General features: G+C 36.1%; 2 protein-coding genes across 3 annotated transcripts in view; one reads left to right on the top strand and one right to left on the bottom strand.

Moving 5' to 3' along the window:
- Positions 1–832: 832 nt before the first annotated feature.
- On the bottom strand, positions 833–7,696 carry LOC140165075 (uncharacterized). The gene is made up of 3 exons (XM_072188498.1): positions 7,480–7,696; positions 3,527–5,046; positions 833–1,491 (listed from the first exon to the last, which is right to left on the bottom strand). Exons 2-3 carry the CDS (start codon positions 4,022–4,024, stop codon positions 940–942), a joined length of 1,050 nt encoding a protein of 349 aa, XP_072044599.1. The 5' UTR covers positions 4,025–5,046; positions 7,480–7,696; the 3' UTR covers positions 833–939.
- Positions 7,697–13,089: 5,393 nt separating this feature from the next.
- LOC140165076 (uncharacterized) overlaps positions 13,090–27,484 on the top strand; it is a 92,507-nt gene continuing 78,112 nt past the window's right edge. Inside the window, exons 1-6 of one of the 2 annotated variants that reach the window (XM_072188500.1) lie at positions 13,090–13,352; positions 14,429–14,521; positions 15,105–15,291; positions 16,123–16,191; positions 17,739–17,936; positions 18,929–20,446. In XM_072188500.1, coding sequence (XP_072044601.1) covers positions 14,511–14,521; positions 15,105–15,291; positions 16,123–16,191; positions 17,739–17,936; positions 18,929–20,446 — 1,983 coding nt within the window. In that variant the 5' untranslated portion in view covers positions 13,090–13,352; positions 14,429–14,510. The remainder of the gene's footprint in view (positions 13,353–14,428; positions 14,522–15,104; positions 15,292–16,122; positions 16,192–17,738; positions 17,937–18,928; positions 20,447–27,484) is intronic. The other variant, XM_072188499.1, reaches the window with a different exon arrangement.

Here is a 27,484-nt window from a genome sequence, read left to right on the forward strand (position 1 = left end):
AGTGACGATGTTCGCTAAACGATGTGCGCACCAGAGTGACGTCAAATAACGACATCTAGCTACATCTTAGGTCTAACCGCAAGGAATTATGGAATTGAATTGAAAAAGAAAAGGATATTATGTAATAATAATCATATTGGTTCTCTCTTCATCAAAATATGACCTCCACAATCCCTGTCAAAGCAAATGAAAGCAGAGTGATGTTATGGCAGTCGCTTTTGCTTCGACGCGTTCGGTTATTGTACGTGATAGTGGAGTATTTTGGTTTTGGATTGAGGACTCGGTAGCATAAAAACTACAGAAATAAGTATTTCAGAAAAGGGCAGAGTCTGGTGAAAGCTATAATATCTGAGTGAGACGAGATTGTTTGACGTCAAACGTTATAATATGTATTTTGATCCTGCAGTTACATGTTAGATGCCAGTAATTATCAAAAGATATAATACCGTATTGTCGTGATTGAGTTATCAGAAATGTTATTCTGCCAGATTCGTTTAAAATTAAATACCTCAAACCTATTCCACCTATCAGTTTTAGTGACTAATGTGTTTGTCACTGCCATTGGGTTTAGGGATACACCACATGTATAAGGAATACACCCAAATGTATAAGGGATACGCCCAAATTTATTAAGAATACATCCAAAATGAATAAAGGGTACAATCATCCAAATGTAATAGGAATACACCCAAATTAATGTATAAGGGATACACCCAAATGTATTAAGAATACATCCAAATGAATAAGGGATACATCCAAATGTATTAGGGATACACCCAAATGTATAAAGGATACAATCATGATTAGACAATCATTTTGCACTATGATCATGGAGGGTCAGTCAAGCAAATACAACGACGAACCTGTGTTGTATGAAACTGGCGGGAAAATTGACATTCATTGTACATATGTTTCATTGTACACATGTTTCGTCTATGCCTAAAATATTTGTCTGAATTGCACATCGTATCCTAAGGACCATTTTTGAAAAGGATCTAGTTGGTAAAAAGCATTAAGGAAATACATTCGCTGATACTTAATAATTATTGTCAGTTGATGTAATGTGGCTGACGATACAATGTTCAATGTATTAACAGTACGAAGTGCAATCTGGAATGCTCCATTCGGCTGGTTACAAGATGCTTCTAGAATAATTCCATAGGGTGATCGTCTTTCGTAAATAAATAGATGTTCATTCAGACTAACTACTGTAGTCGCTGTACCAAAGACTATTGGAGGCTGTAGATGCCATTGCATAGTTGGAGTAGTCCTATTAGATGACGAGCAAATACATAATCTACCCTCGACGCCTTCATCCCGACATTCATCATACACGGCACATACAGAAGTCCGCTCGTAATGCACGAGTTCTAATGAAGGAACATCTTGTGAGTTGGACGTTACTTGAACAACTACAGAGAAAGTGTCTTCTGCTGCTGAAGCACCTGACTTTGCTGGTAGATGCAGATCCATTTCTGTTACTGTAATATTCTGTCAGGAATAATTTGAATTAATCATATTAGCTCTACTTTGATTATTACCATATACAAATTATAAAGAAACTACTTCCATTTAAGATGATATAAATGGTGTCTTTATTAGTGCTTTCAGATCCAGACCCGTGTTCCCGATAGTGTCTTGGGCGGTTCTCTTTGTTTGCTGCAATAAAATTGTGGCGAACTCGCAGACCCCCAACAATTCTGGGGGAACCCGCATATTGTCAAATTTTGAAGATGTACGGGAACTTTTGCTGGGACCTTTCATTAAACGAGAATGTATTAAAAATACTGTCGTTGGACCTTCTCGACCGTCGACAGACTATTACGCTGGACTCTTGAAGGCATGAATATTCTCTAATTGAAGACCGAATTAAAAAAGACTAGTTTGCGTCTGACGTCAGGGCAAATGCGCGACGTGATTGGTTGCTAACCTGGGGACTGCTCTATAATCCGACGCTTCTATAATCCGAAGGTTCTTTAGTCCGAAGGTTCGCTAGTCCGAACATGTGTTCATAGCATTCGCTAGTCCGAATTTTAAAAGAGGTTCTTTAGTCCGAAAAAAAATTAAAAAGAGGTTCTTTATTCCGACGCTTCTTTATTTCGAAGGTTCTATAGTCCGAATTTTAAAAAAGGTTCCCTAATCCGAATATTAAAAGAGGTCCTTTAATCCGAATTTTAAAAACGGTTCTCTAGTCCGAATATGAAAATAGGCTCTATAGTCCGAATTTTAAAAGGGTTCTATAGTCCGAATATGGAAATAGGCTCTATAGTCCGAATTTTAAAAAAGCTTCTATAGTCCGAAATTGCAAAACGGTTCTATAGTCCGAAACAGATACCGTGTTCTTTAGTTCGAATTGGTAAACGGGTTCTATAGTCCGAATTTTATTTTCATCATTTGTTTCAGTGTCAAATCATCAATTGTTAAATACATATCCGATGAAGTTCAACATGGTTGCTTTTTCTGGATATTTTCCGTAGCATACATTGACGTTTATCTTTATTCTGATGGTATTTTCATCATTTTTATCTGTTATTCATTCCGTTAATATATTATATACTAGTAAGAGACTCAACACTCTACGGTGTATTTGAGCTCTAGTTTTAATAGCGCTATCCTGCGATGCATGTAAATGCTGCAGCTTTTGTCTAAAACAAATTTGTTTACAGAATAGTATGATTTTATCTTGCGATTTGAAGGGGGTGTAAAATATCCTGGCTGGCTTTTATCAAGGATGCGAGCGGGTAACATGCATGCAATTGGCAGTGATGGCGGCTGGCCCTGGGATTGCTTGTCCCTTTTTGTGTTCGTTTTCATTTTTCTTTCTTTCGTATACCTTTTTCCGAATCGTTCTTCTTTTGTTCGTCGTTTAGTTTGTCCTTTAATTCATTTGTTCATTGTTTCATTCTTGATTTCGTTCGATATTTTTTTAATTCCCTTTCCCATTTTGTTTGTTTGTTCTGTATTCAAAATGTAGTATACGTTAATGTTATAGAAATTCGGACTATAGAACCTTTTTACCAATTCGGACTAAAGAACACGGTATCCGTTTCGGACTATAGAACCGTTTTGCAATTTCGGACTATAGAACCCTTTTTTAAATTCGGACTATAGATCTTATTTTCATATTCGGACTATAGAACCCTTTTTAAAATTCGGACTATAGAGCCTATTTTCATATTCGGACTAGAGAACCGTTTTTAAAATTCGGATTAAAGAACCTCTTTTAATATTCGGATTAGGGAACCTTTTTTAATATTCGGACTATAGAACCTTCGAAATAAAGAAGCGTCGGAATAAAGAACCTTCGTAATAAAGAACCGTCGGATTAAAGAACCTTCGGACTAAAGAACCGTCGGAATAAAGAACCTTCGGACTATAGAGCTTCCACCGCTAACCTGCGCAGTACAGCATTTTTGGTCTGGTTGACAGGACGTCATACGCAAACTTTTTTTTTAATTCGGTCTTCAATTATAGTCTACATCTAATTTGCAAAACATCTGTCAATGCATCGTAATTAGTGACTTACTTGGTAATACGATTCTTCCACATTATCTATCCATTTCCCAATTAGTCGCTCACACGAACCAAATCCAGATCCACTTTCTTTGTTCGCAGAAACAAACTGTTCTTGAAGGATGTTGTTGATCTCCCCCAAAGCAAAATCTGCCAGTAATTTCACTCTGGTATCATTTGATATTCTATGAGTCACGTGGCCTTCTGCGTCTGCGCAGATACACTTCTGACCTTGTAAACCAATTCCCAAACTACCGCAAGATCTCCTTGGATCAATTGGGTGAAACAGACCATTGGGATGCGTGTCATATTTCTTATCAATGTTATAACTAGAGTTGCCAGCAACCGGTGATAACGTTAACAGAGTTTGACGTAAGTCTACAATATCAATCAGTCTGTCCTGGTTTAACCTCAACGAATCCATTTTATCTTTTCCCAATTTTTCTTCCAAGTCTTTTGAGGCATGAATGAAACAAACTGGATGAGCCATTTCAACTTTAGCTTCAGGCATTTGCTTTAAAATGTTTCCATATTTAACCCCATGGTCTCCAAATATGAGAGTAAATGTATTACGTTGTTTGTTAAGGGAGTTAATAAACTTTGCAAAACTGTCATCTAAAGTTTGAATTCGGCGTCCACCAGGCTCGTGGCCTGTGTTGAGGTCTAAATAGTTAAAGAACGGTCTTTTGACACTTGTTAGTTGACTCTGTAGAGATTCCACATATGAGAATATATATAGTCACTTTGATATTTTCCATTATAGCATATCGGTTTATTTGCGTCTCGAAAAGGAGTTTTAAGTCCTCTGTTGCTGTGCAATATCTCGCAATTTGCCGCAGATAATCCTATTTGGTCAACGCCTTTCAATGGCAACATTTCCAGCATGTTTTTCCAAGCTTTAGGAATGGATTTCTCGTGCTTATTTATACCAAGAAACATGGGCATTCCTGCTACCCATGATTGAATGGAACTTATCCAACAGAGATCATCTGTCCATGTCACGTGGTACCCGCCATTTTGAAACAACTTAAATAATTGCCCAATACCTTTTTGATTAGTCCCTAATGTAAACAAAACAATATTTTGATAAGTTCCTCCCTCCATAGATTGCATCAGATTATAATTAAACACGTGAGCAAGTTTACTTTCCTTAGCATTTTTTAAAGCATTAACAGATTTTGGCAAAGATCTGAAGAAATGACTATGAGATGTCGAATCTAACCAGATGACGTTGATGTTGGTTGCATCTCGACAGGTTGCATCTGTACAGGTGTTTTGGGTAAAGTGTTGTGGTAAAAGAAGCAATTGGCTGGCAAGTTTGCTGTCTTGAAGTGTACACTGCAGAAAGCAGAACCCATAATTGCCATTGCTGGCATTCTTTTTGAGAAGATCAAGGATGATATTTTGTAAGTCACTGATGTCGGGAAATACACTCCATGCTAGGGTTCCATTGTGTGGGTTTATTACACCTAACGATATTGGTGATTCGCAAATGTCGTCGGAACAACTGACTTTGTAGCCAGTGTTGTAGTCCTGTAAGCGATTGAATAATAATGAAAACAAACAAAGATATGGTACATAAAATGATGTAGCACTACTAATGTAATGGGATATTCCATATCCTCCTATGGAAGACATGACCCTAATATCGAGGGCTTAGAGCCAGAACCAGCTATGTCTACAATTACATGTTACTCATTTCGGCAACAAATGGATGGTTAATTCTGCCCTCCATAATAAATGCAAGTGACTTTGGGGTATATGCATGGTCACTTAAACACCCAGCAAACACAAAAACGTTTTAAATAAGTTATATTACGTTTTTAAACGTTTTAAATAAGTTATATTTTGGGTTTTGGTTTAGGTAAAAATGTTTTAATAACATTAAAATGTCGGGTTATATAAAGGTCATGAAATCGTTTTAAAACGTTTTGTATGAAAACACACTACAACAATATTTTTTAAATGTTTTCGAATTGTCATTGTAAACTATTTTTGCAAATATTTTGGCCAAATATTTTGTCAACACTTAAATAACATTATGTTAAAATATTTGCACCCAGCAAACACAAAAATGTTCTTAAAATGTTTTTTACAAAACGTTTTAATAACATTTAAATTTCGGGTTATATAAAGGTCGTGAAAACATTTTAAAAACGTTATTGTAAAATATTTTTTCAACCCCAAAATAACATTCTGTTTAGAATGATTTGTACCAAGTTTAAAAAAATGTTTTTGTAATGTTATTAAAACGTTTTTATACCCTTTATATAACCCGACATTTAAATGTTTTCTGTAAAACATTTGTGTTTGCTGTGCAGTAAATTACCAACAAATGTTATTTAATGTTATGAAAACGTTTTATACCATTAATGTACCCTTTATATAACCCGACATTTAAACGTTATCTGACAACCTTTTACAACCTTTTGCGAATGATGTTGAAAACGTTTTGTGTTTGCTGGGCAATTAGCATGGTTAATTAGACGCAAGTGACCATGTACAAACCCCAAAGTCACGTACATTATATTATAGAGGGCAGAATTAACCGTCCATTTGTTGCCGAAATGAGTAACATGTAATTGTGGACATAGCTGGTTCTGGCTCTAAGCCCTTGATATGTAGTAACCCAGCAAACACAAAACGTTTTCGACATCATTCGCAAAAGGTTATAAAAGGTTGTCAGAAAACGTTTAAATGTCCGGTTATATAAAGGGTATATTAATAGTATAAAACGTTTTCATAACCTTAAAAAACATTTTTGATAATCTACTGCTCAGCAAACAAAAATGTTTTACAGAAAACGTTTAAATGTCGGGTTATATAAAGGGTATAAAAACGTTTTAATAACATTCCAAAAACGTTCTTGAAAATTTGATACAAAACATTCTAAACAGAATGTTATTTTGGAGTTGAAAAAATATTTTGCGAAAAATGTTTGCCCAAAATATTTTCAATAACGTTTTAAAAACGTTTTCATGACCTTTATATAACCCGACATTTAAAATGTTATTAAAAGGTTTTGAAAAAAACATTTTAAGAACATTTCTGTGTTTGCTGGGTTCAAACATTTTAACATAATGTTATTTAAATATTGACACAATATTTGGCAAAAATGTTTGCAAAAATAGTTTACAATAACATTTTTTGATTTTATTAAAAAAATATTGTTGCAGTGTGTTTTCATACAAAACGTTTTAAAACGTTATCATGACCTTTATATAACCCGACATTTTAATGTTATTAAAACGTTTTTACCTAAACCAAAAGCCAAAATATAACTTACTTAAAACGTTTTTAAAACGTTTTTGTGTTTGCTGGGAAGCGAGTAACCCTCTTTTGAAATGAAATTCGCACTTCCTGTGTGGAAGTTACGGGTCATGACTTTCAACTGGAATGGCCCGAGAGATCTTGTCGGATGACATGACTGATTTGCCGAAGCGTCCATTTAAAAAAAAATTTGTCGCAGAATATACTTGTCTTTACACACGAATAAGTAAATCTGTATTTATAGCAATAATCATTTTCATTTATTTTAACAATCGGTAAAGAAGTAAAATCATTAACAGTGACTTGATTGGAACGCTTTTATCTGATTAAAAAACTAAACGTATCACAATTATCCAAAAGGTTGTTGAAGACCTATATTAATCATCTTAATGGAGTCGATCAAAAGAGTTTCTATGTTAGAAATGTCTTAATGAAAGACAAGAAAGTAAATTATTGCAAGGTCGCAAGTAGCAGCATGTAGACTGATATTGGACTCTGTCATATTGACATAAGCTTAAAAAGTTACCTTTTCATAGTCTGAGTTGAGCAAAGACGTAGCTTGCGACGCCATCACGGCGTCTTCATTCAGCGAATGAAGACGCCGTAAGCAAAGAATACTTTGCCGTAACCATAACCCTCATAACCATAACCCTCATATATCCAATTGAGATATTTACATTACTGACGCGGGTTTACCTGAATCTCACAAATACTAAACTCCCGTTGGTCAGGACACGATGGCTTTGTCTGTGATAAGAACATCTTCTGAGCCTGGTCACATGAGTCTCGTAACGGTTGGACTCTTTTGCAGGAGACATATGGCGGATGTTCCGTCTGGGGTTCGAACCTAGGTACCTCACATCGTTCAGGATTGGTGTTCTTTGTGATGTCTGAGGAAGGCTACATATGGTAAAGTAAGATTAGCAGTTTTATTACGATTTAAATTGGCTACGGACTAGGATTCTTTGCAGTATTTTTGTAAATTCATTAAACATTACTTTTGAATATGTTGGGTATAAGAGCCTATACTCCACAACTTGATGGCAACGTTTGACCCATGATTGTTAAATGGGACTAACCAATTGGGAGTGATACCAGCAGACTGCCAAAGTACGATGTGCTATCTTTTCTGGAATTGGAAATACACAATCTCTATAGGGTCTACCTTTATGTAACGTATGTCGCCGTTTGTAAGAGCCCAATACGTAACAAAAGCCCAGTACGTAACAATTTGATACGTATTGGGCTCAACCTCTTCTACCATGTCTACTTAGAACAAAAAGTGGCAAAAAAATAAATCATCCCGCCCAATACGTAACAAAACTAAAATTGTATTAAAATTATTTTATTCATACTCCCTCCCTCTGTAGTGGTTTTGTTACGTATTGGGCTCTATAAAAAAATTTGTTACGTATTGGGCTCCGGTTGTTTTTCAAGCAAATTATGGATATTATGTGCATGTGTTTTATAGAAGTACTTTATATTGACCCAGTAACTCATTTTGAGTCTTTCTAGAACAAAATATTTGACAGTGTTTTATCTCTAGACTTGGAATTTATTTGTTACGTATTGGCCTCTGGTTATTTTAAAAGTAAATTATCGTGATAAGGTACATGTTTTTGTTAGAAAAAAACACTGTCGAATTTTTTTTTTCTAGAAAGACTCAAAATGACTCAAAATGAGTTACTGAGTCAATATAAAGTAATTCTATAACAAACACGTGCACCTAATCACGATAATTTCCTTTTAAAATAACCAGAGGCCTATACGTAACAAATAAATTCAAAGTCAAGAGGTAAAACACTGTCAAATATTTTGTTCTAGAAAGACTCAAAATGAGTTACTGGGTTAATATTAAAGTACTTCTATAAAACACATGCACATAATATCCATAATTTGCTTGAAAAATAACCGGAGCCCAATACGTAACAAAAATGTATAGATCCCAATACGTAACAAAACTACTACAGAGGGAGGGAGTATGAATAAAGTAATTTTAATCAAATTTTAGTTTTGTTACGTATTGGGCGGGATGATTTATTTGTTTCCACTTTTTGTTCTAGGTAGAAGAGGTTGAGCCCAATACGTATCAAATTGTTATACGTACTGGGCTTTGGTTACGTATTGGGCTCTTACAGCCGTTCATCGTCACTGCTCACGTTGAAATACGTATTAACGATCATAACCCTCTCCATGGACTCGGGTGTCGACTGTAGACAACAAACTAAGTTCCCAATTTTCTTTAAAAAGTCATTAAACGAGTACAAACAAGCCTAGTATCGGATCATCTCAAAACCAGTGGACATTTTATGTACAAGATGACATAGTCTCGTTGTCTATTGCAAAGGCTTTGGGAAAGACCTGTTTATCGTGTCGTTACATTAGTTTTTGTAATATACGAGTAACTCATACAAAAATTCTTATCATTTGATTGGTCAATTGCTATTAGAAAGCCGAGTTGAATGGAACAGTTCATATTTCATCCAATGAAAATCTTCTTTCCATTGAACGAATACACATTCAATATTTGTATAAATAAATTCTTACCGTTAATGTCCGGTTGAATACTTTATCTCCAGATGCATTAAATTTTAAGTGAGACCATTCATACTTTGTTATCGCTGCCTGAAAGAACAAGAAGAAAGCTGTTACAATATTCATGTTCTTATAACAACTTCATTTTTACGATCTTTGTACATACTATCGAAAACGAGCATTCGTTTATTTTTCAATCCATGCATATATTTTACGAAGAACCAACTTTAAAGACTTTTTCCAAAAGTCAGGATACTCAAACTTGAGGTCTTCTACCCGAAGAACGTGCATTTCTAGTATGCCAAGTAGAGATCGTTTCTGCAATCAGTTTCTTTATAGGCTGAAGGAGGTCAGTTCTAAATAATGAATTATGATAGAGCTTTGATTTATCTGGTAAATGTATAGGCCTAATTATGCTTTTATTATTATTAGAAGTGATAGTATTTTTGATATTATTATTATTATTATTATTATTATTGTTATTATTATTATTATTATTATTATTATTATTATTATTATTATTATTATTATTATTATTATTATTATTATTATTATTATTATGATTATTAGTGTTATTAGTATTATTATTATTATGAGTAGTAGTAGTAGTAGTAGTAGTAGTAGTAGTAGTAGTAGTAGTAGTAGTGTTATTATTATTAGTAGTAGTAGTAGTAGTAGTAGTAGTAGTAGTAGTAGTAGTAGTAGTAGTAGTAGTAGTAGTATAGTCAGGGGCGGATCCAGGAATTTTCAATAGAGGGGGCGCCGAGCCACCGCCACCGCCACCGCCACCGCGGCTCGGCGCCCACACAAAGTCAGGCGCCACTCTGCAAAAATACACAGAGTCAGGCGCCGATCTGCACAAAATAGAGGGGGCGCGCGCCGCGTGCGCCCCCCTCTAAATCCGCCACTGATAGTAGTAGTAGTAGTATAGTAGTAGTAGTATTTTTTAATTATTATTATTATTTAAAATTACGAGTAGACAAGAATATATCGTCATTAAATGTCACTGAATGTTATTTATATAATTGTTGGTCAAAAAACAAACAATGAAACTAACAACAATGGCAACATGTTTGATGACAGACGATAACAATGATAAAAAAAAAGCAATTGTTTAGATAAAAACGTTTTAATACATTAAATGTCGGGTTATATAAAGGTCATGGGAATGTTTTAAAACGTTTTGTATGAAAACACACTACACTACATTTTATAAATGTTTTCAAAATGTTATTGTAAAATATAATTTACAAACTGTTTTTGCCAAATATTTTGTTAACACTTAAGTAACATTATGTTAGAATATTTGCAGTAGGTTATTAACAAATGTTTTTGAATGTTATGAAAACGTTTTATACCCTTTATATGTCCTTATATAACCCGACATTGAAACGATTTCTGGCAAACCTTTTGTGAATGATGTCGAAAACGTTTTGTGTTTGCTGGGTTTGCTTTATTCATCTAACTTGTGTTTTATCTTCTTACCGTTAATGTCCGGTTTATCACGTAATCTCCAATTGCATTCAAGTTTAAGTGTGACCAGTCGTCCTTTGTTGTCACTGTCTGAAAGAAAGCAGTCGCAATTTTTATTTTCTGACAACAACCTCATTTTTTCACACGTTATTTATACGAGTAGCTTTATCGAAGACATGCATTATTGTCATTTCGATGCATGTACAATTTACCAAAAAACAGCATTTTTTTATGTGTGTACATACTAGCATGCACACATTCCGCCATTTTATAATAATTGTATAATATACGTACCTTCTTTGCACTTGTTGGTGAATTTCCAATAATAACAAATTCAACAAATAATCCGATGGCACACACAATGAATATAAGCAAAATTGTTTTAAACTTCGCAGACCGTGGCCGTATACCGAATTGTCGTAGACTAAGTTTGGTAGTCATAGTGTCTGAAGTGTCAGCATTGTTGTCCAACTTGAACAAGTAACTTGAAAGATTGGCGTCTACCAGATTCGATTACTATTCCTGCTGTGAAAATTTCGGTAAACTATATCAATACGTGTTCTGTGAAGATGGTAAAATCTTATTTAATCATTCCCAATGGTAGTTTATGTACACAGAGAATTAATGTAAAATTTGCCACAGAACTATGTGATGTACTAATAATTTACTAAATTGTGTAAAATTTTAATCAAATTAATTAAAATTGTACATCATTTGGTAAATATTACATAGTTAGGTTTTACTTAATTATTATGAGGTTCTATACTTTACACACCGGCTTACATACCCCATAAGTGCATGTTAATATGTAGCTGTGTGTTGTCCATGAACTTCATAAACCTTGCTTGTTATTGTTATGGTAGACGGCACATCTCGGATCAAAGAACTTATTCAATGGAAAGACAAATAATATTTCACCTTAAAGTTATACGATGTATTGTTGGTCGAAGCAGCAGAAAAAAAGTAGTTCACAGCGTCTTGCGAATGGTAGTGAGCTTTAGTCAAAATTGCATTGCTCAATTCATAGCGAGCGTGTAGAAGAATTCAAATATCACAGATATACTTTTGTAGGTCCAGTGGTTCTTGAGTTATGTTGTAAAGAGGGCTGAAACAACGACACTTTTGTAAAACGTACATAACTCATTAACAACAATAAATTAAGCAAGTTTTCAAAGTATATGATTTGTAGAATGAACTTTTGCAAAACACCAAGGTGTTATTTTTCAATAATATATCAGATAATGAAAATCGACTTTTCTGGCTGCTTCGACCAACAATACCTCGTATACCCTTAAGGGAAGTGGATTTCCTAAGAGTTCCACATATCAATAATACTACCGAAGGTTTAATTTTATTGTGTCAACTTGTTTTAAATTTAAATCGCAGTAACACTGAAAATGTACTTATAAAGGTACTGTATTAGTAGAAAAACTAATAACTATTGGTTTATGATCACGAATGAGTGCGTAAGGTGCGTGTAGGGGGGTATATGTTTGTGTGTCTGAGATTAATATATCAAGTCAGCCCAGGTCAGCCCAAATGCTATACTTCTGTATTAATATTATATTGTAGAGTGTCGGGTAAGTAGTAGCAATCAATTTACTCCCCGATTCCGAAAAAATATAGCAATATCTTTATTTTATTTTTTTTTTTGATTAAAAAATATTATCCTGTTTTGCAAATAAAATAAAGCACAATTCTAGTCCTTCAGTTGGAACTAACAGGCAAAAAATTCAAATTTTAATATAATACAATTTTTGAAAATAAAGGGAATAAACGTGTAATTTTGCATGTTTTCTTACTATTGCAGTCACAAAATTCAAAGACATGAAACAAGTCTCCGCGTTCAGAAGCTTGAGTAATAGGCTATTAGGGCATATACTCTTATTTTTACTAATTTATTTTCATTATCAATAATTGGTCATAAATCACTCATAAAATAGAATAGAAAATAATGTATGTTTGATTAATATTAGGGTGCACATACTGATACTGACTTGGTACACGTTTTTAGGTTTGATTGTAACATAATACAAAAAAATATAAAAAACACCCGAAAACAAATTTTGGCCCTTATTTCCAAAAGATTGTAAACGTTTGCCAGCGTTTACAAGTATTAGGGGGTATGTGGGGGTGTGGGTAGGCCCTAGGTGTGTGTGGTGTGAACTTAAGAGCGCGTAAGTACATGTAGATCCTATCAATAACAAATGCTGCATGACTTAGCATGAATAGGCTTACCTACACACGTTCTGCTCCAATGGACACATAATTGCAGTTTACCTTGGCAAGTTCATAGCCTTTGGCATTGTCATCGCCACAAAATAATACACAGCAATAAAGATCACGTTAATATAGTGACATGTCCTATCATTAGATTTACTTAGAAATATCAATGGCGACGGTGTCTAAAGTGTAAGGCAAAGCTTGGTTACTCTGACGTGGGATCTGTCTTTATATTAAAAAGCGCAATGGACTTGATAGATTTGCATTTATATGCTGACATATCAACTATAGAAAGGCACGACATGTTTATGGGTAATACACGCATACTATAGGAACATGTAAGTACTAAATACTTCCCTAACAAGTCTGGTTTCTGATCAGCTAACTTTAAAGTGATTGAAGAGGTTCATCGGATGACAAAAAAGCTAATTAACTAGCTAACTTTAAGACTATACTAGTTAATGCTTATCCACTAAAACACGTTAGACCAGGTCTAATTGTAAACCTGGACTAACTATGGAGGTGACAGTTATGGAGGGATCCCTTTATTTTTTTCCTCCTTAACTTCTAACGAAGTCCAAAAATTAAACTGTAGACATTTAATATAAGCTGTGTGTAGGCCTATACATTTAACAGGGTATACAATAATATGGTATAAGGTATGTATAAGTACCAAACAGTTCCTTCTCCGCAAGACTAACCTCCATAATTAGGCCAAAAGTTAGATATTTTGTGCATACGGACCTTAAGGTTTTAAGTTATTTTTAACCTGTTTAATTTAAGTGCAAGTGCATGAGTTGCCAGTAAAAGCTGATATGGTACTTGGTATAAAGCCTACAACAACCAACAACCAATTATTTATTTCTGTGGATATGTGTGGATAATGAAATATATGCCTAAGGCCTAAAAAATTGTTTGATTGGCGTAACATGAAAAAATTACTTACTACTTTTTTTTTTGACCCCTCCCGGAATGCCCGGAAGTTTCAGGAGGTGAGCCCAAGCTAAATTGATTCAGAATCAATCAAAGATACCAAAATAACATTAATATCTTTGTTCTATGAGTCAGTCACGAACTCTACAGGCTGGTCTTCTACTAATTAAGAGCAATACAATAAAAAACATCATTTTTTAAGACATATGTCATATCAATGCACATTACATCAAAAGCAACAAGGAAAAATACATAGAGAAAATGGAAAAGAAAATTATGACAAAACACACTGGATTGTTAAAGGTATACTATTTTCTATTTAAATCTGTAGATAAATGTACAACTTTTGGAGATTCGTTTGCAGTCAGCTTCCGATATGTTATTTGCTTTTAAATGTGATAACTTATTCGTAACGTAAAGTTATTGTCATACATGAAGACCAACAATTTCTCATGTTATTTGTCAAATTGTTATTTATAAGTACAGTTTTAAACCACTATTGAGTCGAGTTAATTACAACCACCGCATATTACCAGACCAGAATACTTGCATACTATAGCACCATGGATAAGAGGTAGGAATATAGCGCTCAAAAAACCTGATTATTATTGTTATTGTTATTATTGTTGTTGTTATTGTTGTTGTTATTATTGTTATTGTTTTTGTTGTTGTTGTTGTTGTTATTGTTGTTATTAATATTATTGTTATTATTATAAAAATTATTATTATTAAAATTAATTTTATCATTTGTGTTTTGTGTATGATGTATTTGGTTTTAGTTTTGTTTATGATCGCATAATGTTCAGAATTATAACAATAGTATCTTTATAATTATCATAACAACATTTTACTCATAGTTAGACTATCTTTTGAATAAAGTGCTCAATCCCAAAAGGGGATTTGAATTTTTATTATCATAGATATCTTTTTAGGACAGCGTTATCACTTCTAGTGGTCCCAAAAAGAACAAATGCACTGGTAGACGACCACGGCGCATTATTATGTTTTCTAAGTGGCGCTGTGGATATGTGTCACATTCAATCCAGTCTCTCTAAAAGTGCTAATATTAAGCACTGTACAAGAGTCTTATAGTGATAATATATTGAGAACATCAGTGCAGCAAGAGTATAACAATGTGATATCTTTATATATTGTAGATACGTTTTTAGGACAGCAGCTGACACTACCGTTGGTCCCAAAAAGAGCAAACGCACTGGTAGACGAACTTGGCGATTATTTTCCCTGGTCGGCCTTCTAATCTGGATGTGTGTCATATTGGTGGCGCTAAACTTCTGGCTCGTTCACATTACCGGACCTCAGGCGACAGATGAAAACCCTGACAAAGTACGCACATGAAATGAATTTTTAACTATGTATCACTTGATAACATTTGTATGCGTATAGCAATGGAATGTGTAGATATTGAAATAAATAGTTTAGCATATCTACTAGCATATCGCCTCCTATCTAGGGTATTATGTAACACTGAATGGGGGGGCGCCAGTGGGGCCTAATTACGTTTCTCCACCCCAATCTTGGGCATTGCCCCACTTAACTCAGTCGAAATAATAAATCGTAAATATAATCACTTCTTAGGCCAAAAATGGTAGGCATAATTTCAGGGTTGTGCCCCACGATCCCCTTTTGGCTCGTGCTGCCACTGTATCGAATATAATATATGCCTATGTAAAATTAGGAAGAACGTACTAGCTACAGAGGTTACGGCCTTGGACTCATAATCTGAGAGCTTGCTTGACGTGCGTGGGTTCGAGTCACCGTCCCGCCACCGTGTTGCACCCTTGGGCAAGGCGCTTTGTCACGCTTGCCTCACCCCACCCAGGTGCAATGGGAAGCTGTTAGGGGTAGTCACAGTCGTTGTACTGATGAACCCTGCGCCATTTGTAGGCAGCAAACGTGGTTCCGACATATTCTAATAACGGCGGAATAAATGTATAGCGCTTTGAGGCTGTTTACGGCATAAAGCGCTATATAAATGTCTACATTTATTTTTATTTATTTACAAAGAATTAAACATGTCCTTTACAAAGCTATAAGATCACTAAATAAAGTAAGATATATTAAGATGGGTTAACCGCGCAAATGAATGAAATTATGGCATATTCCAATCCTAACCTTTCAATATATATCTCATCATAATCACCTTTAATATTTCAGGCTTCATCTTGGTCTCATCTGATATTTTATGCAGCTGGGAATAAACAGAGCAAAAATACCAAACCAACGGTGAGTTGCTGACATTTTTTAACCCCATGAGAACTACCTGCCGATTGGCCAAAAAGAAGTTTTCATTATCAATTGGCCCAATCAGCAACATTGTTAGAAATTGGGGTGAATTATTTGCAAAGCTCCATTCTGATTGATGATTATAAGTGAACATATCATGTAATTGACCAATCAGAGGCAATGTTAGATCGGCAGGTAGTGCTCAGGGGGTTACTTATGTTTACCTGTGTGTGGTTTCAGCATTCAGCAAGCGTGGTCTTACTTTTTGCAGCTTTGTTCTCCACCTCATCTATCCATCGCCTTCTTTGTGTTCCTCTCCTTCTTGTTATTGATTTGTGTCATTCTACTTGCATATTTATGAATATTAATGAGCTTATTTGCATATTTTGCCTACATTTTCATTTATCCAGTCTGCAGCTTAAACGCAATAATCGATCAATTTCAAACTTGGTATGGTAATAGTATATATATATTATTTGTATGAATATGAATATGAATATGCAGATTTGTTCCCCACCTCTTCTATCCATATTGTTTGTGTTCCTCCCCTTCTTGTTACTGATTCATAAATGAAGAACACGGACATCACTTGTGTACACTATTATTCGAAAATATTCCTATTTACAACCAGATGGTTTCGTTGCATTTTGATGCTGTATAACTATAAAGCTGAATTTATACTCGATCGCCGAGCGATTACGATGAAACGCTTTTGGAAAGCGATGGGCAATCGTCGAATTTTGCGATGCATCGCCCATCACTTTTGCATTTACTTATTTATACTTTACATTTTATACTTATCACGGCGATAGCGATTGCAGACGACAATTAAAGTATTAATTATATATTAATTATGACTTTGAATTAATTCATCACCAAAAGTTAATAATCGAGAAAGGTAAATTAATTAGCAAAATAATAGATCCAGTTGGTTGTATATGATTGGTTGACGCATTCACGTGTCAAGCGATATCGCTGGGAAGTTGAGATTTCTTCAACTTGCAAAAGCGACGTCGTTTTTGCCCATATTAATTGTCAAAATGATACAGGCCTTCCTGAAGGATGAAGCAAATTATAATATTGACATATTATTATTATGATGGGAACTATCCTGGAAAGTATCGTTGGCACACTTGCTTAAAACAATCAATACCCCTTTGTCAAATATGTTTCAAGAATGAAGACCTTACAATTACGCAAGAAAGCTGTGTGCAATTGCTGCCATGTGTCATATATTCATTATATACTGAATATGGAATACAAAAAATTGTCAAATGTCTTAGGGCAGCTATGGGAGATAAGGCCTTGATGACTAATCCCTTGAATTGGGCAGATAGTCTAAAAACAGTCTCTGCTATGTACGATCTCATAATTTTCTTCCCATTCGCATATTTTCAATAATTATATTTTTTTCCAAGTACATTAAATTAGGGAGATTTACCAAAGACAAAGTGCAGATCACAGCGTGCACACAATTTTCCAGGATTGAAATAGGAATAATCATTTCCTGCCAACCAATATCTTTTTCGCTTTGGTGGTCTATTCAGGTTTCCTCGAAAGTCAAAGGCGTTCCAGATACTTGCGAAGTGCCTCGATTTGACCCGAAATCAAAGCACCCAGATGACGTCACTTGTAAAAGAAGAAAACCCCTAGAAGGATCTTGTGAATTGGCGAAAAAACTCTACTTGTCTGAACCCAAACCGAAATGTGAAGATGAACGATCAGTTAAGATCTGTCAACTTGAGGTAGGTTGCTGTGCTGCAGCTATTGATGTGTTTAGAGTGTGTGGGTCACTATGGGCTGTGTGAGATGATGGGTGTGTTCGCATCTGAGGGTGTGTAGGGTTGGTGGGTTTCGGATGTTTAGAGGTGTGCATTGGTGTAGTGGTGTGCGCTCGCGTGTTGGTAGGCGTTTTTAAACACCTGCAAACGAAGACACACACCTGGAAAAGCATAGTAACCAAGGACACCCACCAACTGAGGACGTCCACGGTAACCTCAGTCTACCTAATATTCCTGTGTGTTGCACAAACGTACGAATGCACATATAAGACCATGTCTTGTTTGCTGGTGTAGTGTTATATCTCAGATGGATTCCGATGGATCGACGGTTTGGAATCAATCTTTGAGTATGCAAGGTCCTCGATTACATGGAAAAGGGTTTGTTGGGCTTTACAAGTAGGATGTGTGGGGATGTGCATATGGGTAGGTGGGTGTGTAGGGGTTGGGTGTAATGGGGTGTGCGTAGGGGTGGGGATGTACCATTTATTGTCCAATGCTGTACTAAAATGGCATGTAAAAGATTAAGTCTGAAGTACCTTAATTAGTATATAAGTTTTTGTAACAAAACCGGAGATCTCCGGTTTTTTATTATTATTCATAGTTCACCAATCGAGTGATGGAGTGATGGCTAACACGTCTCGTGCATGTATATCATTGAATCAGTGACGTATAAACTGTGTGTATATCGCTATTCGTCTTACGTCTTATTTATACGTCCCATCTGCGTGAAGCTCTGCTCAATAATATATCGGCGAGCTAATACACATATTAGGCATATAGGCGCTCATTTGTTTGGCTCGAAATTAAAAGGGAGCAATGTGATCAAATAATAATCTATTCTTTATGCAAATCACAAATTTCTTTAAGTCATACACTTCAAATGAGCAGCATATTGGCTCTTCAAATAATATACGCTATTGTATGTTTCTTTTTATTACTATTAACAATCATTACAGCGGAAAGCCAATGCCATGCAGGTAAAATGCGCCAAGGATATCTGCAAACATGACATAGATTTCGGGTTAATCGGTCCAGTCAGCGGCATGCTAACATGGAAGACGGTATCAAGCGCTGCCACTGTGGAAGCCACCATTCTTGATCTTCTAAAAACAAATTCCAGTGGTGGTAACTACGGATTCTGTTTTCTAAGGTGCACACTTGCTAATGCAAAGAAGGAGGATAAACCTGCAAGTCAGCTGCTTTTATTGCCTCAGTATTTCACCAAACACACTTGTAATGATAAGATTTGTCAAGATGCGATAAACATCAATGTGATCTGGTTGGATTCTGTATCGCATAGCCACTTTTATAGATCCTTACCGCAGTCCGTCAGTGCTTTAAGAGAAGCTACGAAAAACAAGCACGCTCACGTATTCAACTATAACTTAATGCAATCGATGATTGGTGGTACATACGTCAATGCAGTTGCATTTACAAAAGGCAAGGCCAGTAACGGAATTGGCAATCTTTTGAAACTATTTCAAAATGGCGGGTATCACGTGACTTACATGGATGATTTGTGTTGGTTGGCTATGCTAACAAATCGGATTATGGGCATACCCAAGTTATTTGGAATGAAGAGCGTCAGTAATGTCACTAAATCCTGGCAAGAAATGCACAAAATGATGGACGTGAAAGGTGTCGATCAGATTGGTATTGCATTAGCAAACTGTGAAACAATGCCAGGTGAGAAGAATATTTTCCTGGAACGCACAAAAGATCCAAAATGTTACAATGGAGTGTATTACACAGACTACATACTTGCCTACTTGGAATTATTACAAACACAACTTCATGAAGCTAAAAGACCGTATTTCAATTATGTAGATCTTAACACGTGTCATGAGCCTAGTGGTCGACGATGTCAGACTTTAGATGGCAGTTTGGCAAAGTTAATCACACATACAGGCAGACAGAAAAATACTCTCACCTTCATGTTTGGTGATCACGGCCTGAAATACGGTAAGAGTTTAAGGAAGTCCAGAGAAGGGTACGTTGAGGCCGCACACCCGGTGTTTTTCTTAATGGCGTCAAAGGATTTAGATGCAAAACTTGGAGACGATAAGATGAGTACTCTGAGGGCGAACACTGATCGATTGATTGATATTATAGATATACGACAGACTCTGTATACGTTGTTGCCTGTCGAAAACGAAGATTCTTTCAATGTTGAGAGCAAATACGACACGCACCCCAATGGTTTATTCCATCCAATTAGCCCAAACAGAACCTGCAATGCACTTGGAATACAATTAGAATCGCACAAATGTATTTGTGAAGAAGGCCCGCCAAATCAGAAGACATTGAATGGTACTAGAGTTAACGTGTTAGCAGAATTTGCGTTAGGAGAAATCAACAATATCATCCAAGAACAGTTTATATCCGCTAACAAGAAAATTTCCTCATCGGGATATGGTTTGTGCCACCGACTTGTGGGGAAATGGATTGATCAAGTCGAAGAAAACGTTAAAGATGTAAGTATATTCTTCTGGATTAAATCAAATAAAATGTTACATTTCAGAAAGAACGCAATATTGCATTGCATGATTCATACACAGTTATCACACTTTCAATATATACTGCGCCCAGAAAGTTTCCTTACACTTGGAAAGAAATTCTTAATTTTAAAACTAAACCATAGTTTGGGTAAATATTTTTTTAATAGATGCACAATCTAAATCTGCACATTATGACACGCAATTGAATCCAATGTGACCTCCAGAAGTGACAAGCATTAGATTAGACGAAGATCCAGTTTTAATAGTGACAAACTGCTCACAATGTACAGGCATTATGGACAATAACAGTGACCACACAAGATATTGATGGGATCAAAAGTACTTAAGGTGGTATTGGATGCATTTTCTATAAATTAGGAAATGCTTTGAGCATGTTTTGAACAGGTTAATAGAGTAGGGCAAAGTACACTGACCAATATGCCTTTTGTTTGAAGCAAATCGGACATACGGTTTCATAATATTTCAATTGATATGTTCTTTGTATCTTATTGTTTTTATCAATAATCAATGTAGTTAATGAGCTAAAATGGCTGTAAAGGCTCATTAATATGTAATTTTGTTAATATTTTGCTAAAATCAATGCATAAATGTTCAGGGAACTTTTATTTTGTATACTTTTGCCTTGAAACTTGGCCAAAGTGTTTCTAATATGTCCTAATGTATTATATAGTGAAGCCACCCTCTAATTTGCATATTTGCATAATTAATGAGCTAATTTGCATAAATGCTAATTAATTATGCAAATATGCAAATTAGGGCGGCTTCACTATATAATACATTAGAACATATTAGAAACACTTTGACCAAGTTTCAAGGCAAAAGTATGCAAAATAAAAATACCCTGAACATTTATGCATGGATTTTTAGCAAAATATTGGCAAAAACAGCCTATTCTCATATTAGTACATGTTAACCAATGGATACGAGAAAAAGATAGTATGCATTGCCCATTGGGCTAAAATATATTGTCGTCTCACATGATATTCTAGTAATTGATGAACAAGGAATACTAGCGTACATTTACACTGTACCATGTTTGTAGCGGTTCCACACACGTTAGGGAGCGTTTTCGATGAATATTGGGAGCCACCGAAAATCAAAACATCATGTGACTGCACTGCTGGTGCTGTATAGTATGATGCGATGATAGGAGCTATAATTTCATGATTTAGTCATGACATTTCATGATTTTATGAAAAGGTAAGAGTCAATGTAAACCCCGGCCAAGATGTGTCGGTTTTTTTTCTTTTGGCGTACTCCATATAATACGCTATAATTGTATGGAAACAGAATGTTTCGTCGATCGTTATTCGTGGTCATCATGCCAGTCAGTGCAGGTAGTAGTACTAGTAGTACGTACGTGGGTCAAAATTCGGAACCATTTTCATCGTTATGTTTCGGAATTTTGTCCCACAAAACGCTACAGTATAACATTTTGACCCATAAATATAAGCAGAAAATGGGTTTAAGATTGCAAAAAAATGAGAAAGTTGCAAAAATGTAATTATAAACATGTTAAATCATAATCACCAAAAAATACGTTCATCATATCATATGTTCATACCAGCGAATACAGGACACTTCGCCCACACGCAATTTCGCCTACACGCCATTTCGCCTACGTGCCATCTCGCCCCCTAATTAGCTATAGCGGCATGGATGTACACAATCGATGCGCACAGGATGTGTGTGTATTCAGACCGTACTATCAATGATGTATTCATTAAATGATCGCCCCCATTGAATGGACGTACGAGAATAGGCCTAGTCCTTGTGTAGTCTTGAGAATAGCTCATGGGTGATGATTGTTTTTAATGATCGTGCTGTGGTGATTTTGAAGTTGAGAATCATAGTTGAATTGCAATATAGTGCATCAAAATTTAATAGGCCTACGTTTCCTACGGTACCGTTTTTAGTCTTTGGGACTCAGTTTTGCATGTTTTCAAAAATTGGGTAATTTGTAATTATTTTAGTCTCAGCTCAAACCTAAGTCAGGTTTGAATTATTTATGTATATGACATCACCATTGACAATACAATAACGTTTCAAAGGGGAAAAAAGAATTAGGCATAGGCCTCAAGAAAGAAAGAACAGGATTGAATAAAGAAAAACATTATTGAGGACCGTAGGAAAGAAAGACTTTGACCTTATGCCTGAAGGAAGAAGCCGGGTTTAACAATCTAATACGGTATTCGTATATAGTTTGATCCATGTGATTACCGATGGAGTACAAAACAAACATTGGACGGGAAAGAGCAAAAAATATTATAATGGGTGTACTGAAAAGACATGTGAAAGACTAAGCTAAAACTAAAAGACTTACGCATTTACAGCTACAAGTGTTACATTTCTCTACGCAACATGTATATGGTGATGGAAGGGTCTTTTGATGACCAATGCTCAAGTCTATTCGGGCCTTCCCCGGGACTGAGTCCTTCTTTCTTAAATTTCTTGGTGACAAGTGTGCCGAAACTGAGCTGTCAAGAGCCGGGGCCAAGAGATAAAGCCATAATAGTGTAGGCCTTCGATCGTTTTACATAATACGTTTCAACCCTGATCATGCTGATTTTTTGGCATTGTAATGTTTAAACATGTCCACTGAGTATACATTGGAATCAAATTCATTATGTTTGTAAGACATCGGAGCTACCCTGGGAAAAATATTCAAATAAATGGAAACATTTTGTGTAATAAATGTGTTTATTGATATACGGGCTGTGATTTAATTTGAACTCGTTAGTTTCCCCAGATTTGGAAGATGTAGGTTGTTTGGCTTTATACAGGTATGATTCATTTTAAACTTCACATACCGGTAACTCGTTATTTTTCCTAGATCCTGTTAACACGCGCACCGCGTCTTCTAGATCTATCAAATACCATAAATGATTTCATTTTAAACTTCATATAAATCATTATTTTGCCTGTTCATGTGCGCACCGTCTACGAATAGGTCTTCCCTATCTAGGCTTATCACACACCCAGATTTGGAAGCTATAATTACTCGGATGTCGTTTGCATGATCAGGCTGGCCATACACATAATTAACACTTGTCTAAAATAATTCCTTCCTTGTTTCTGTTAGGCCTATAGCTTATTAGGCCTATTATATTATCTTTCTTTCATTTATCATGTAGGCCTATATACCTTCTTGTATATTGTACATGTACATCATATTTCTTTACTGATTTCCAACAAATACCACCGTCAAACACCTAGAAAAAAATCAAATTCGGATTTATGCGCGCAAAAGTAACATTTTCCATTTCCGCGCTTGATTCTTCTAGATGTGTTCGTGAAGGGGTGTGCATGGAGTGTTAGGTGGGGTGGGGGTGTGTGTGCGGGAGTGGACGTAGAGAGAACAAATAAACAAACCAAAGTCAATGAGAAATATGATAGAATTATAGGAGAAAGAAAACAAAACACAGATTCCAGATTCAGTTTTATGCGCGCAAAAGTAACATTTTCCATTTTCGCGCTTCATTCTTCCAGGTGTGTTCATGAAGGGGTGTGCATATAGTGTGAGGTGGGTGTGTGTGCGGGAATGCACGTAGAGAGAACAAATAAACAAACCAAATTCAATGAGAAAGATTAGAGAATTGCAGGAGAAAGAAAACAAAACACAAGTTCAGTTTAATTGCCGCGCAAAAGTAACATTTTCCATTTCCGCGGTCTTCGAGTACGGACTATACGTGTGCTCAATATATGAAGGGGTGGGGGTGTGTGTGGGGGTGTGTATGGTTAAAGGTTTATGCCTACAGCGTGAAATATCCCATTCCTGCATTAAAAGTATACAGTACGTGCATGGTGATACATTCCAACCCGTGCTGCACTCCAAGAGTAGGCCTACAAATGTCGGAAACCCCGTTCTTCTATAATAGGCCTAACAGAAATTCAGCTTCAGTTTCCTCTTGTCTTAAGAGATCACACCACTAAAGGTGCAACCCTATCTGACTGAAGAAAAAAGAACCAGTGTTTTTATTCGCTAACCACACCAGGTGTATTTTAATGGAAAAAAAGTTTGAAATGAAGGCTGATGTGCCCATTTTTGGTGATAGTTGTGCTCTGTGGATGTTTTTCTTATCATCCAAGCATAAAATAATAAAAAAATATTACAATTCTGACATTTTAGGAAGGTTTTTTAGTTCCATGCACCAAATGACGTCACAGCATAGAGGCGCTGAGATGTAGGCTTTGGTATGGTTTACATCATGTTCAATGCACCGCTGCGAAAAATCGAGCCGCTCAACTACCAAAAAAATGCTGGTTCTAGGGTAGAATATATCATTAACTTTTAGAAAAATGGTGTTTTGAATGAACGACGACGTTATAACCATGAGAAAATGACGTTTTCTTGTGTACCTTTTAACACATAAAAGAATAGGAACTTGATTTAGTGGTGTGATCCCTTAAATTAATTAACTAGTAGGAGACCCGGGTCCCCGCTAGTATAATAGGCCTATATTTAATATTATTATTTGGGGTCATAAGGTAGGGCAAAATTGTGCGATAAATAGGAGTAGGATCCAAAAGAGAGGTCTTTCGGGGGCAGTTGCTAACAAATTAGGCCTTTCGAGGAAGACCCCCCCCCAAAAAAAAAGAGTTCTTTCTGTGCCATATTCTAAAACTTCGACTTTTTCCACAAAATGGTCTGAGCTGGCCTTTTGCGTGAAAACAAGAAGAAAATGATGGGTCTTTGGATGTGTAGGACTATAAGGGAACGCGTTACTAATAATATTTGACAAAGAATAATCCCAAATTAAAATTTTACCGAAATCGTATTTAGTATTAACCAGTTTTGCAAACATTTGCAACTTTTCCTTCGACGCGTGCATCCGATAGGCCTACGTCGCAAGCACAAAACATGGCCCGTATAATTCTCGGGGTCTTAATCAAACTGAGACTGAGAGCATACTTGACCCGGGACTTGTCAAGCAATCGATCGTACATCGGTGTGCTGTGTAAGGCATGCGGAAGGAAGGAATGTCGGTATATTCTGGCATTTTTGCGCGCTTGGATCACGGTACCATTGATTGAACATAATCACACCCGGCGTTTTCGTGTAAGTGGTAGCTAATATCCGCCGCTAACACGCGGTGCAAAAATGGGGCAGTCACAGCATCCGACAAAATATCTCAAAGCTGCATGCTGCTGGCGTTTGTTTTGCTAGTTGTGCGCATTTGTCTTTGAAAAATTTGCCAATATTTTCCCCCTTAATTGTTTCATTAGGGTATGTCAAAGAAGGTCTGATTTAATATCTTTTACAGGACTGCAAGTTTTAAAAGTTTTGAACATCTCAAACTTTATTTTAACTGAGTTTGAGTCGGTAAAATGAATGATTTGGTTAAATAAAAATACACAAAACTTGCAAGCGCTTTTTTTGGCCATATTATATAAATTATTAGGCCATACTGGTCATAATTAATTTAACACTAAAAAGTACGGTATGAACAAATATGAAGTTAGTAAACGTAATTTGTAAAATAAAATAACACATTTCAAATAATAGGGGCTTAATTGATACCATAAATTCTTTGTTCATGAAAACATACCTGTTAAAATAGAATACACAAGGTTTTAACATAAAAATACATTTATAAGGCCTAAATTTCGGACATATTAAATTAATTATTGTTCGTGAAAATAAAAGCTAATAGGGGCCTATAATGTAAAAAGGTGATGCGGATGATGGGAAACTTGGAATCAACTTTCATCCCCTTATGATTTTGTATCATAATTCAATGGCTTTCCTTCGTCTTCGTGTGCATGGTCCGGACAAAACATGTTTTAACACGGCCCGCAATTTTTGTTGCGCACACTACCCGTCCTCCAAGTAAAGACTTCCGCTAAATCGCCGGGTACGACATGGGTAAATCAATGGCACTGTGACAGTATATTCCATTTCCGGGCCATTCCGTGGGTTGGCTGGCGCCCTGTCGGTATGCAGGCGGTATATTCGTGCAGGCACGCAGGGGACTTGTCAAGCAATCGTTGGCAGCAAATACCCGCGGTGTAAAAAGGGGCGAAACGCACAGCACAGGTCCTGCTCGCGCGGTTTGTTAAAATGTGTCTAGGAGAAAATGGCCACAAATTAATTTTAAACACTTTATCACGTTATCAAGTTATTAAAAGCAGGCTGAAAGTTTTAACAATCAATGATATCTGGGAAAATATTAAGAAAATTAAGACTGCCATATTTTTCTTTGTAATTATCTTCATAAAAAAATTATCTTCATAAAATTCACGTATAACACACTTTAAATAACACGAAGTTATCATATTATAAAAAATGCATGTTGAAAAAGTGCGTGACACATAATTTTATTAAAATACTTAAAAATACATGTAGGCCTATTGTTTGTTCAATATTCCCGTGCATTCATTGGAACGAATATTCCCGTGCATTCATTGGAACGAATCCTCCCGTGCATTCATTGGAACCATTCCTTGACCAACACAGGAATACACGACCCTTCCGGTCACATCGATCGTCATGATACATCCACAACCGCCATTGCAATGCATTGCTTTGCATAGGGGGCGAGATGGCACGTAGGCGAGATGCCGTGTAGGCGAGATGCCGTGTGGGCGAGGTGTCCTGTTTCCCATACCAGCATAGTCCTAAAAACATCTGCATTACCATGTATGTCCTTGCAACATAGTTTCATGTTATTGCGTAGTATAGTATAGTAGTACAGGGATCTATACGATGATTCTTTTTTTGGGTGGATCACCGTATAGGCATTTTACACGTAAATTACATGTAACCTGTGCATGTGTGCACCATGCAATTGAAAAGCAGACCGGTACTGCACAGTGCCGCTGGTTACCAGTTGTTCTCGTCTAAAGTTAATTTTTTATTACTTCCGTGGTCCGGGTACGCGCTGGTGAATTGTGATCGCGTAGACGTGACAAGGTCGCCTACTACGCACGGCGCCGACGACCAATGGTTCAACCGGCTTGTTGTCAAGTGCGTCAATCAGCGACAGCGTGATT

Source organism: Amphiura filiformis, chromosome 11, assembly GCF_039555335.1.
Source record: "Amphiura filiformis chromosome 11, Afil_fr2py, whole genome shotgun sequence".
Classification (NCBI taxonomy): domain Eukaryota; kingdom Metazoa; phylum Echinodermata; class Ophiuroidea; order Amphilepidida; family Amphiuridae; genus Amphiura; species Amphiura filiformis.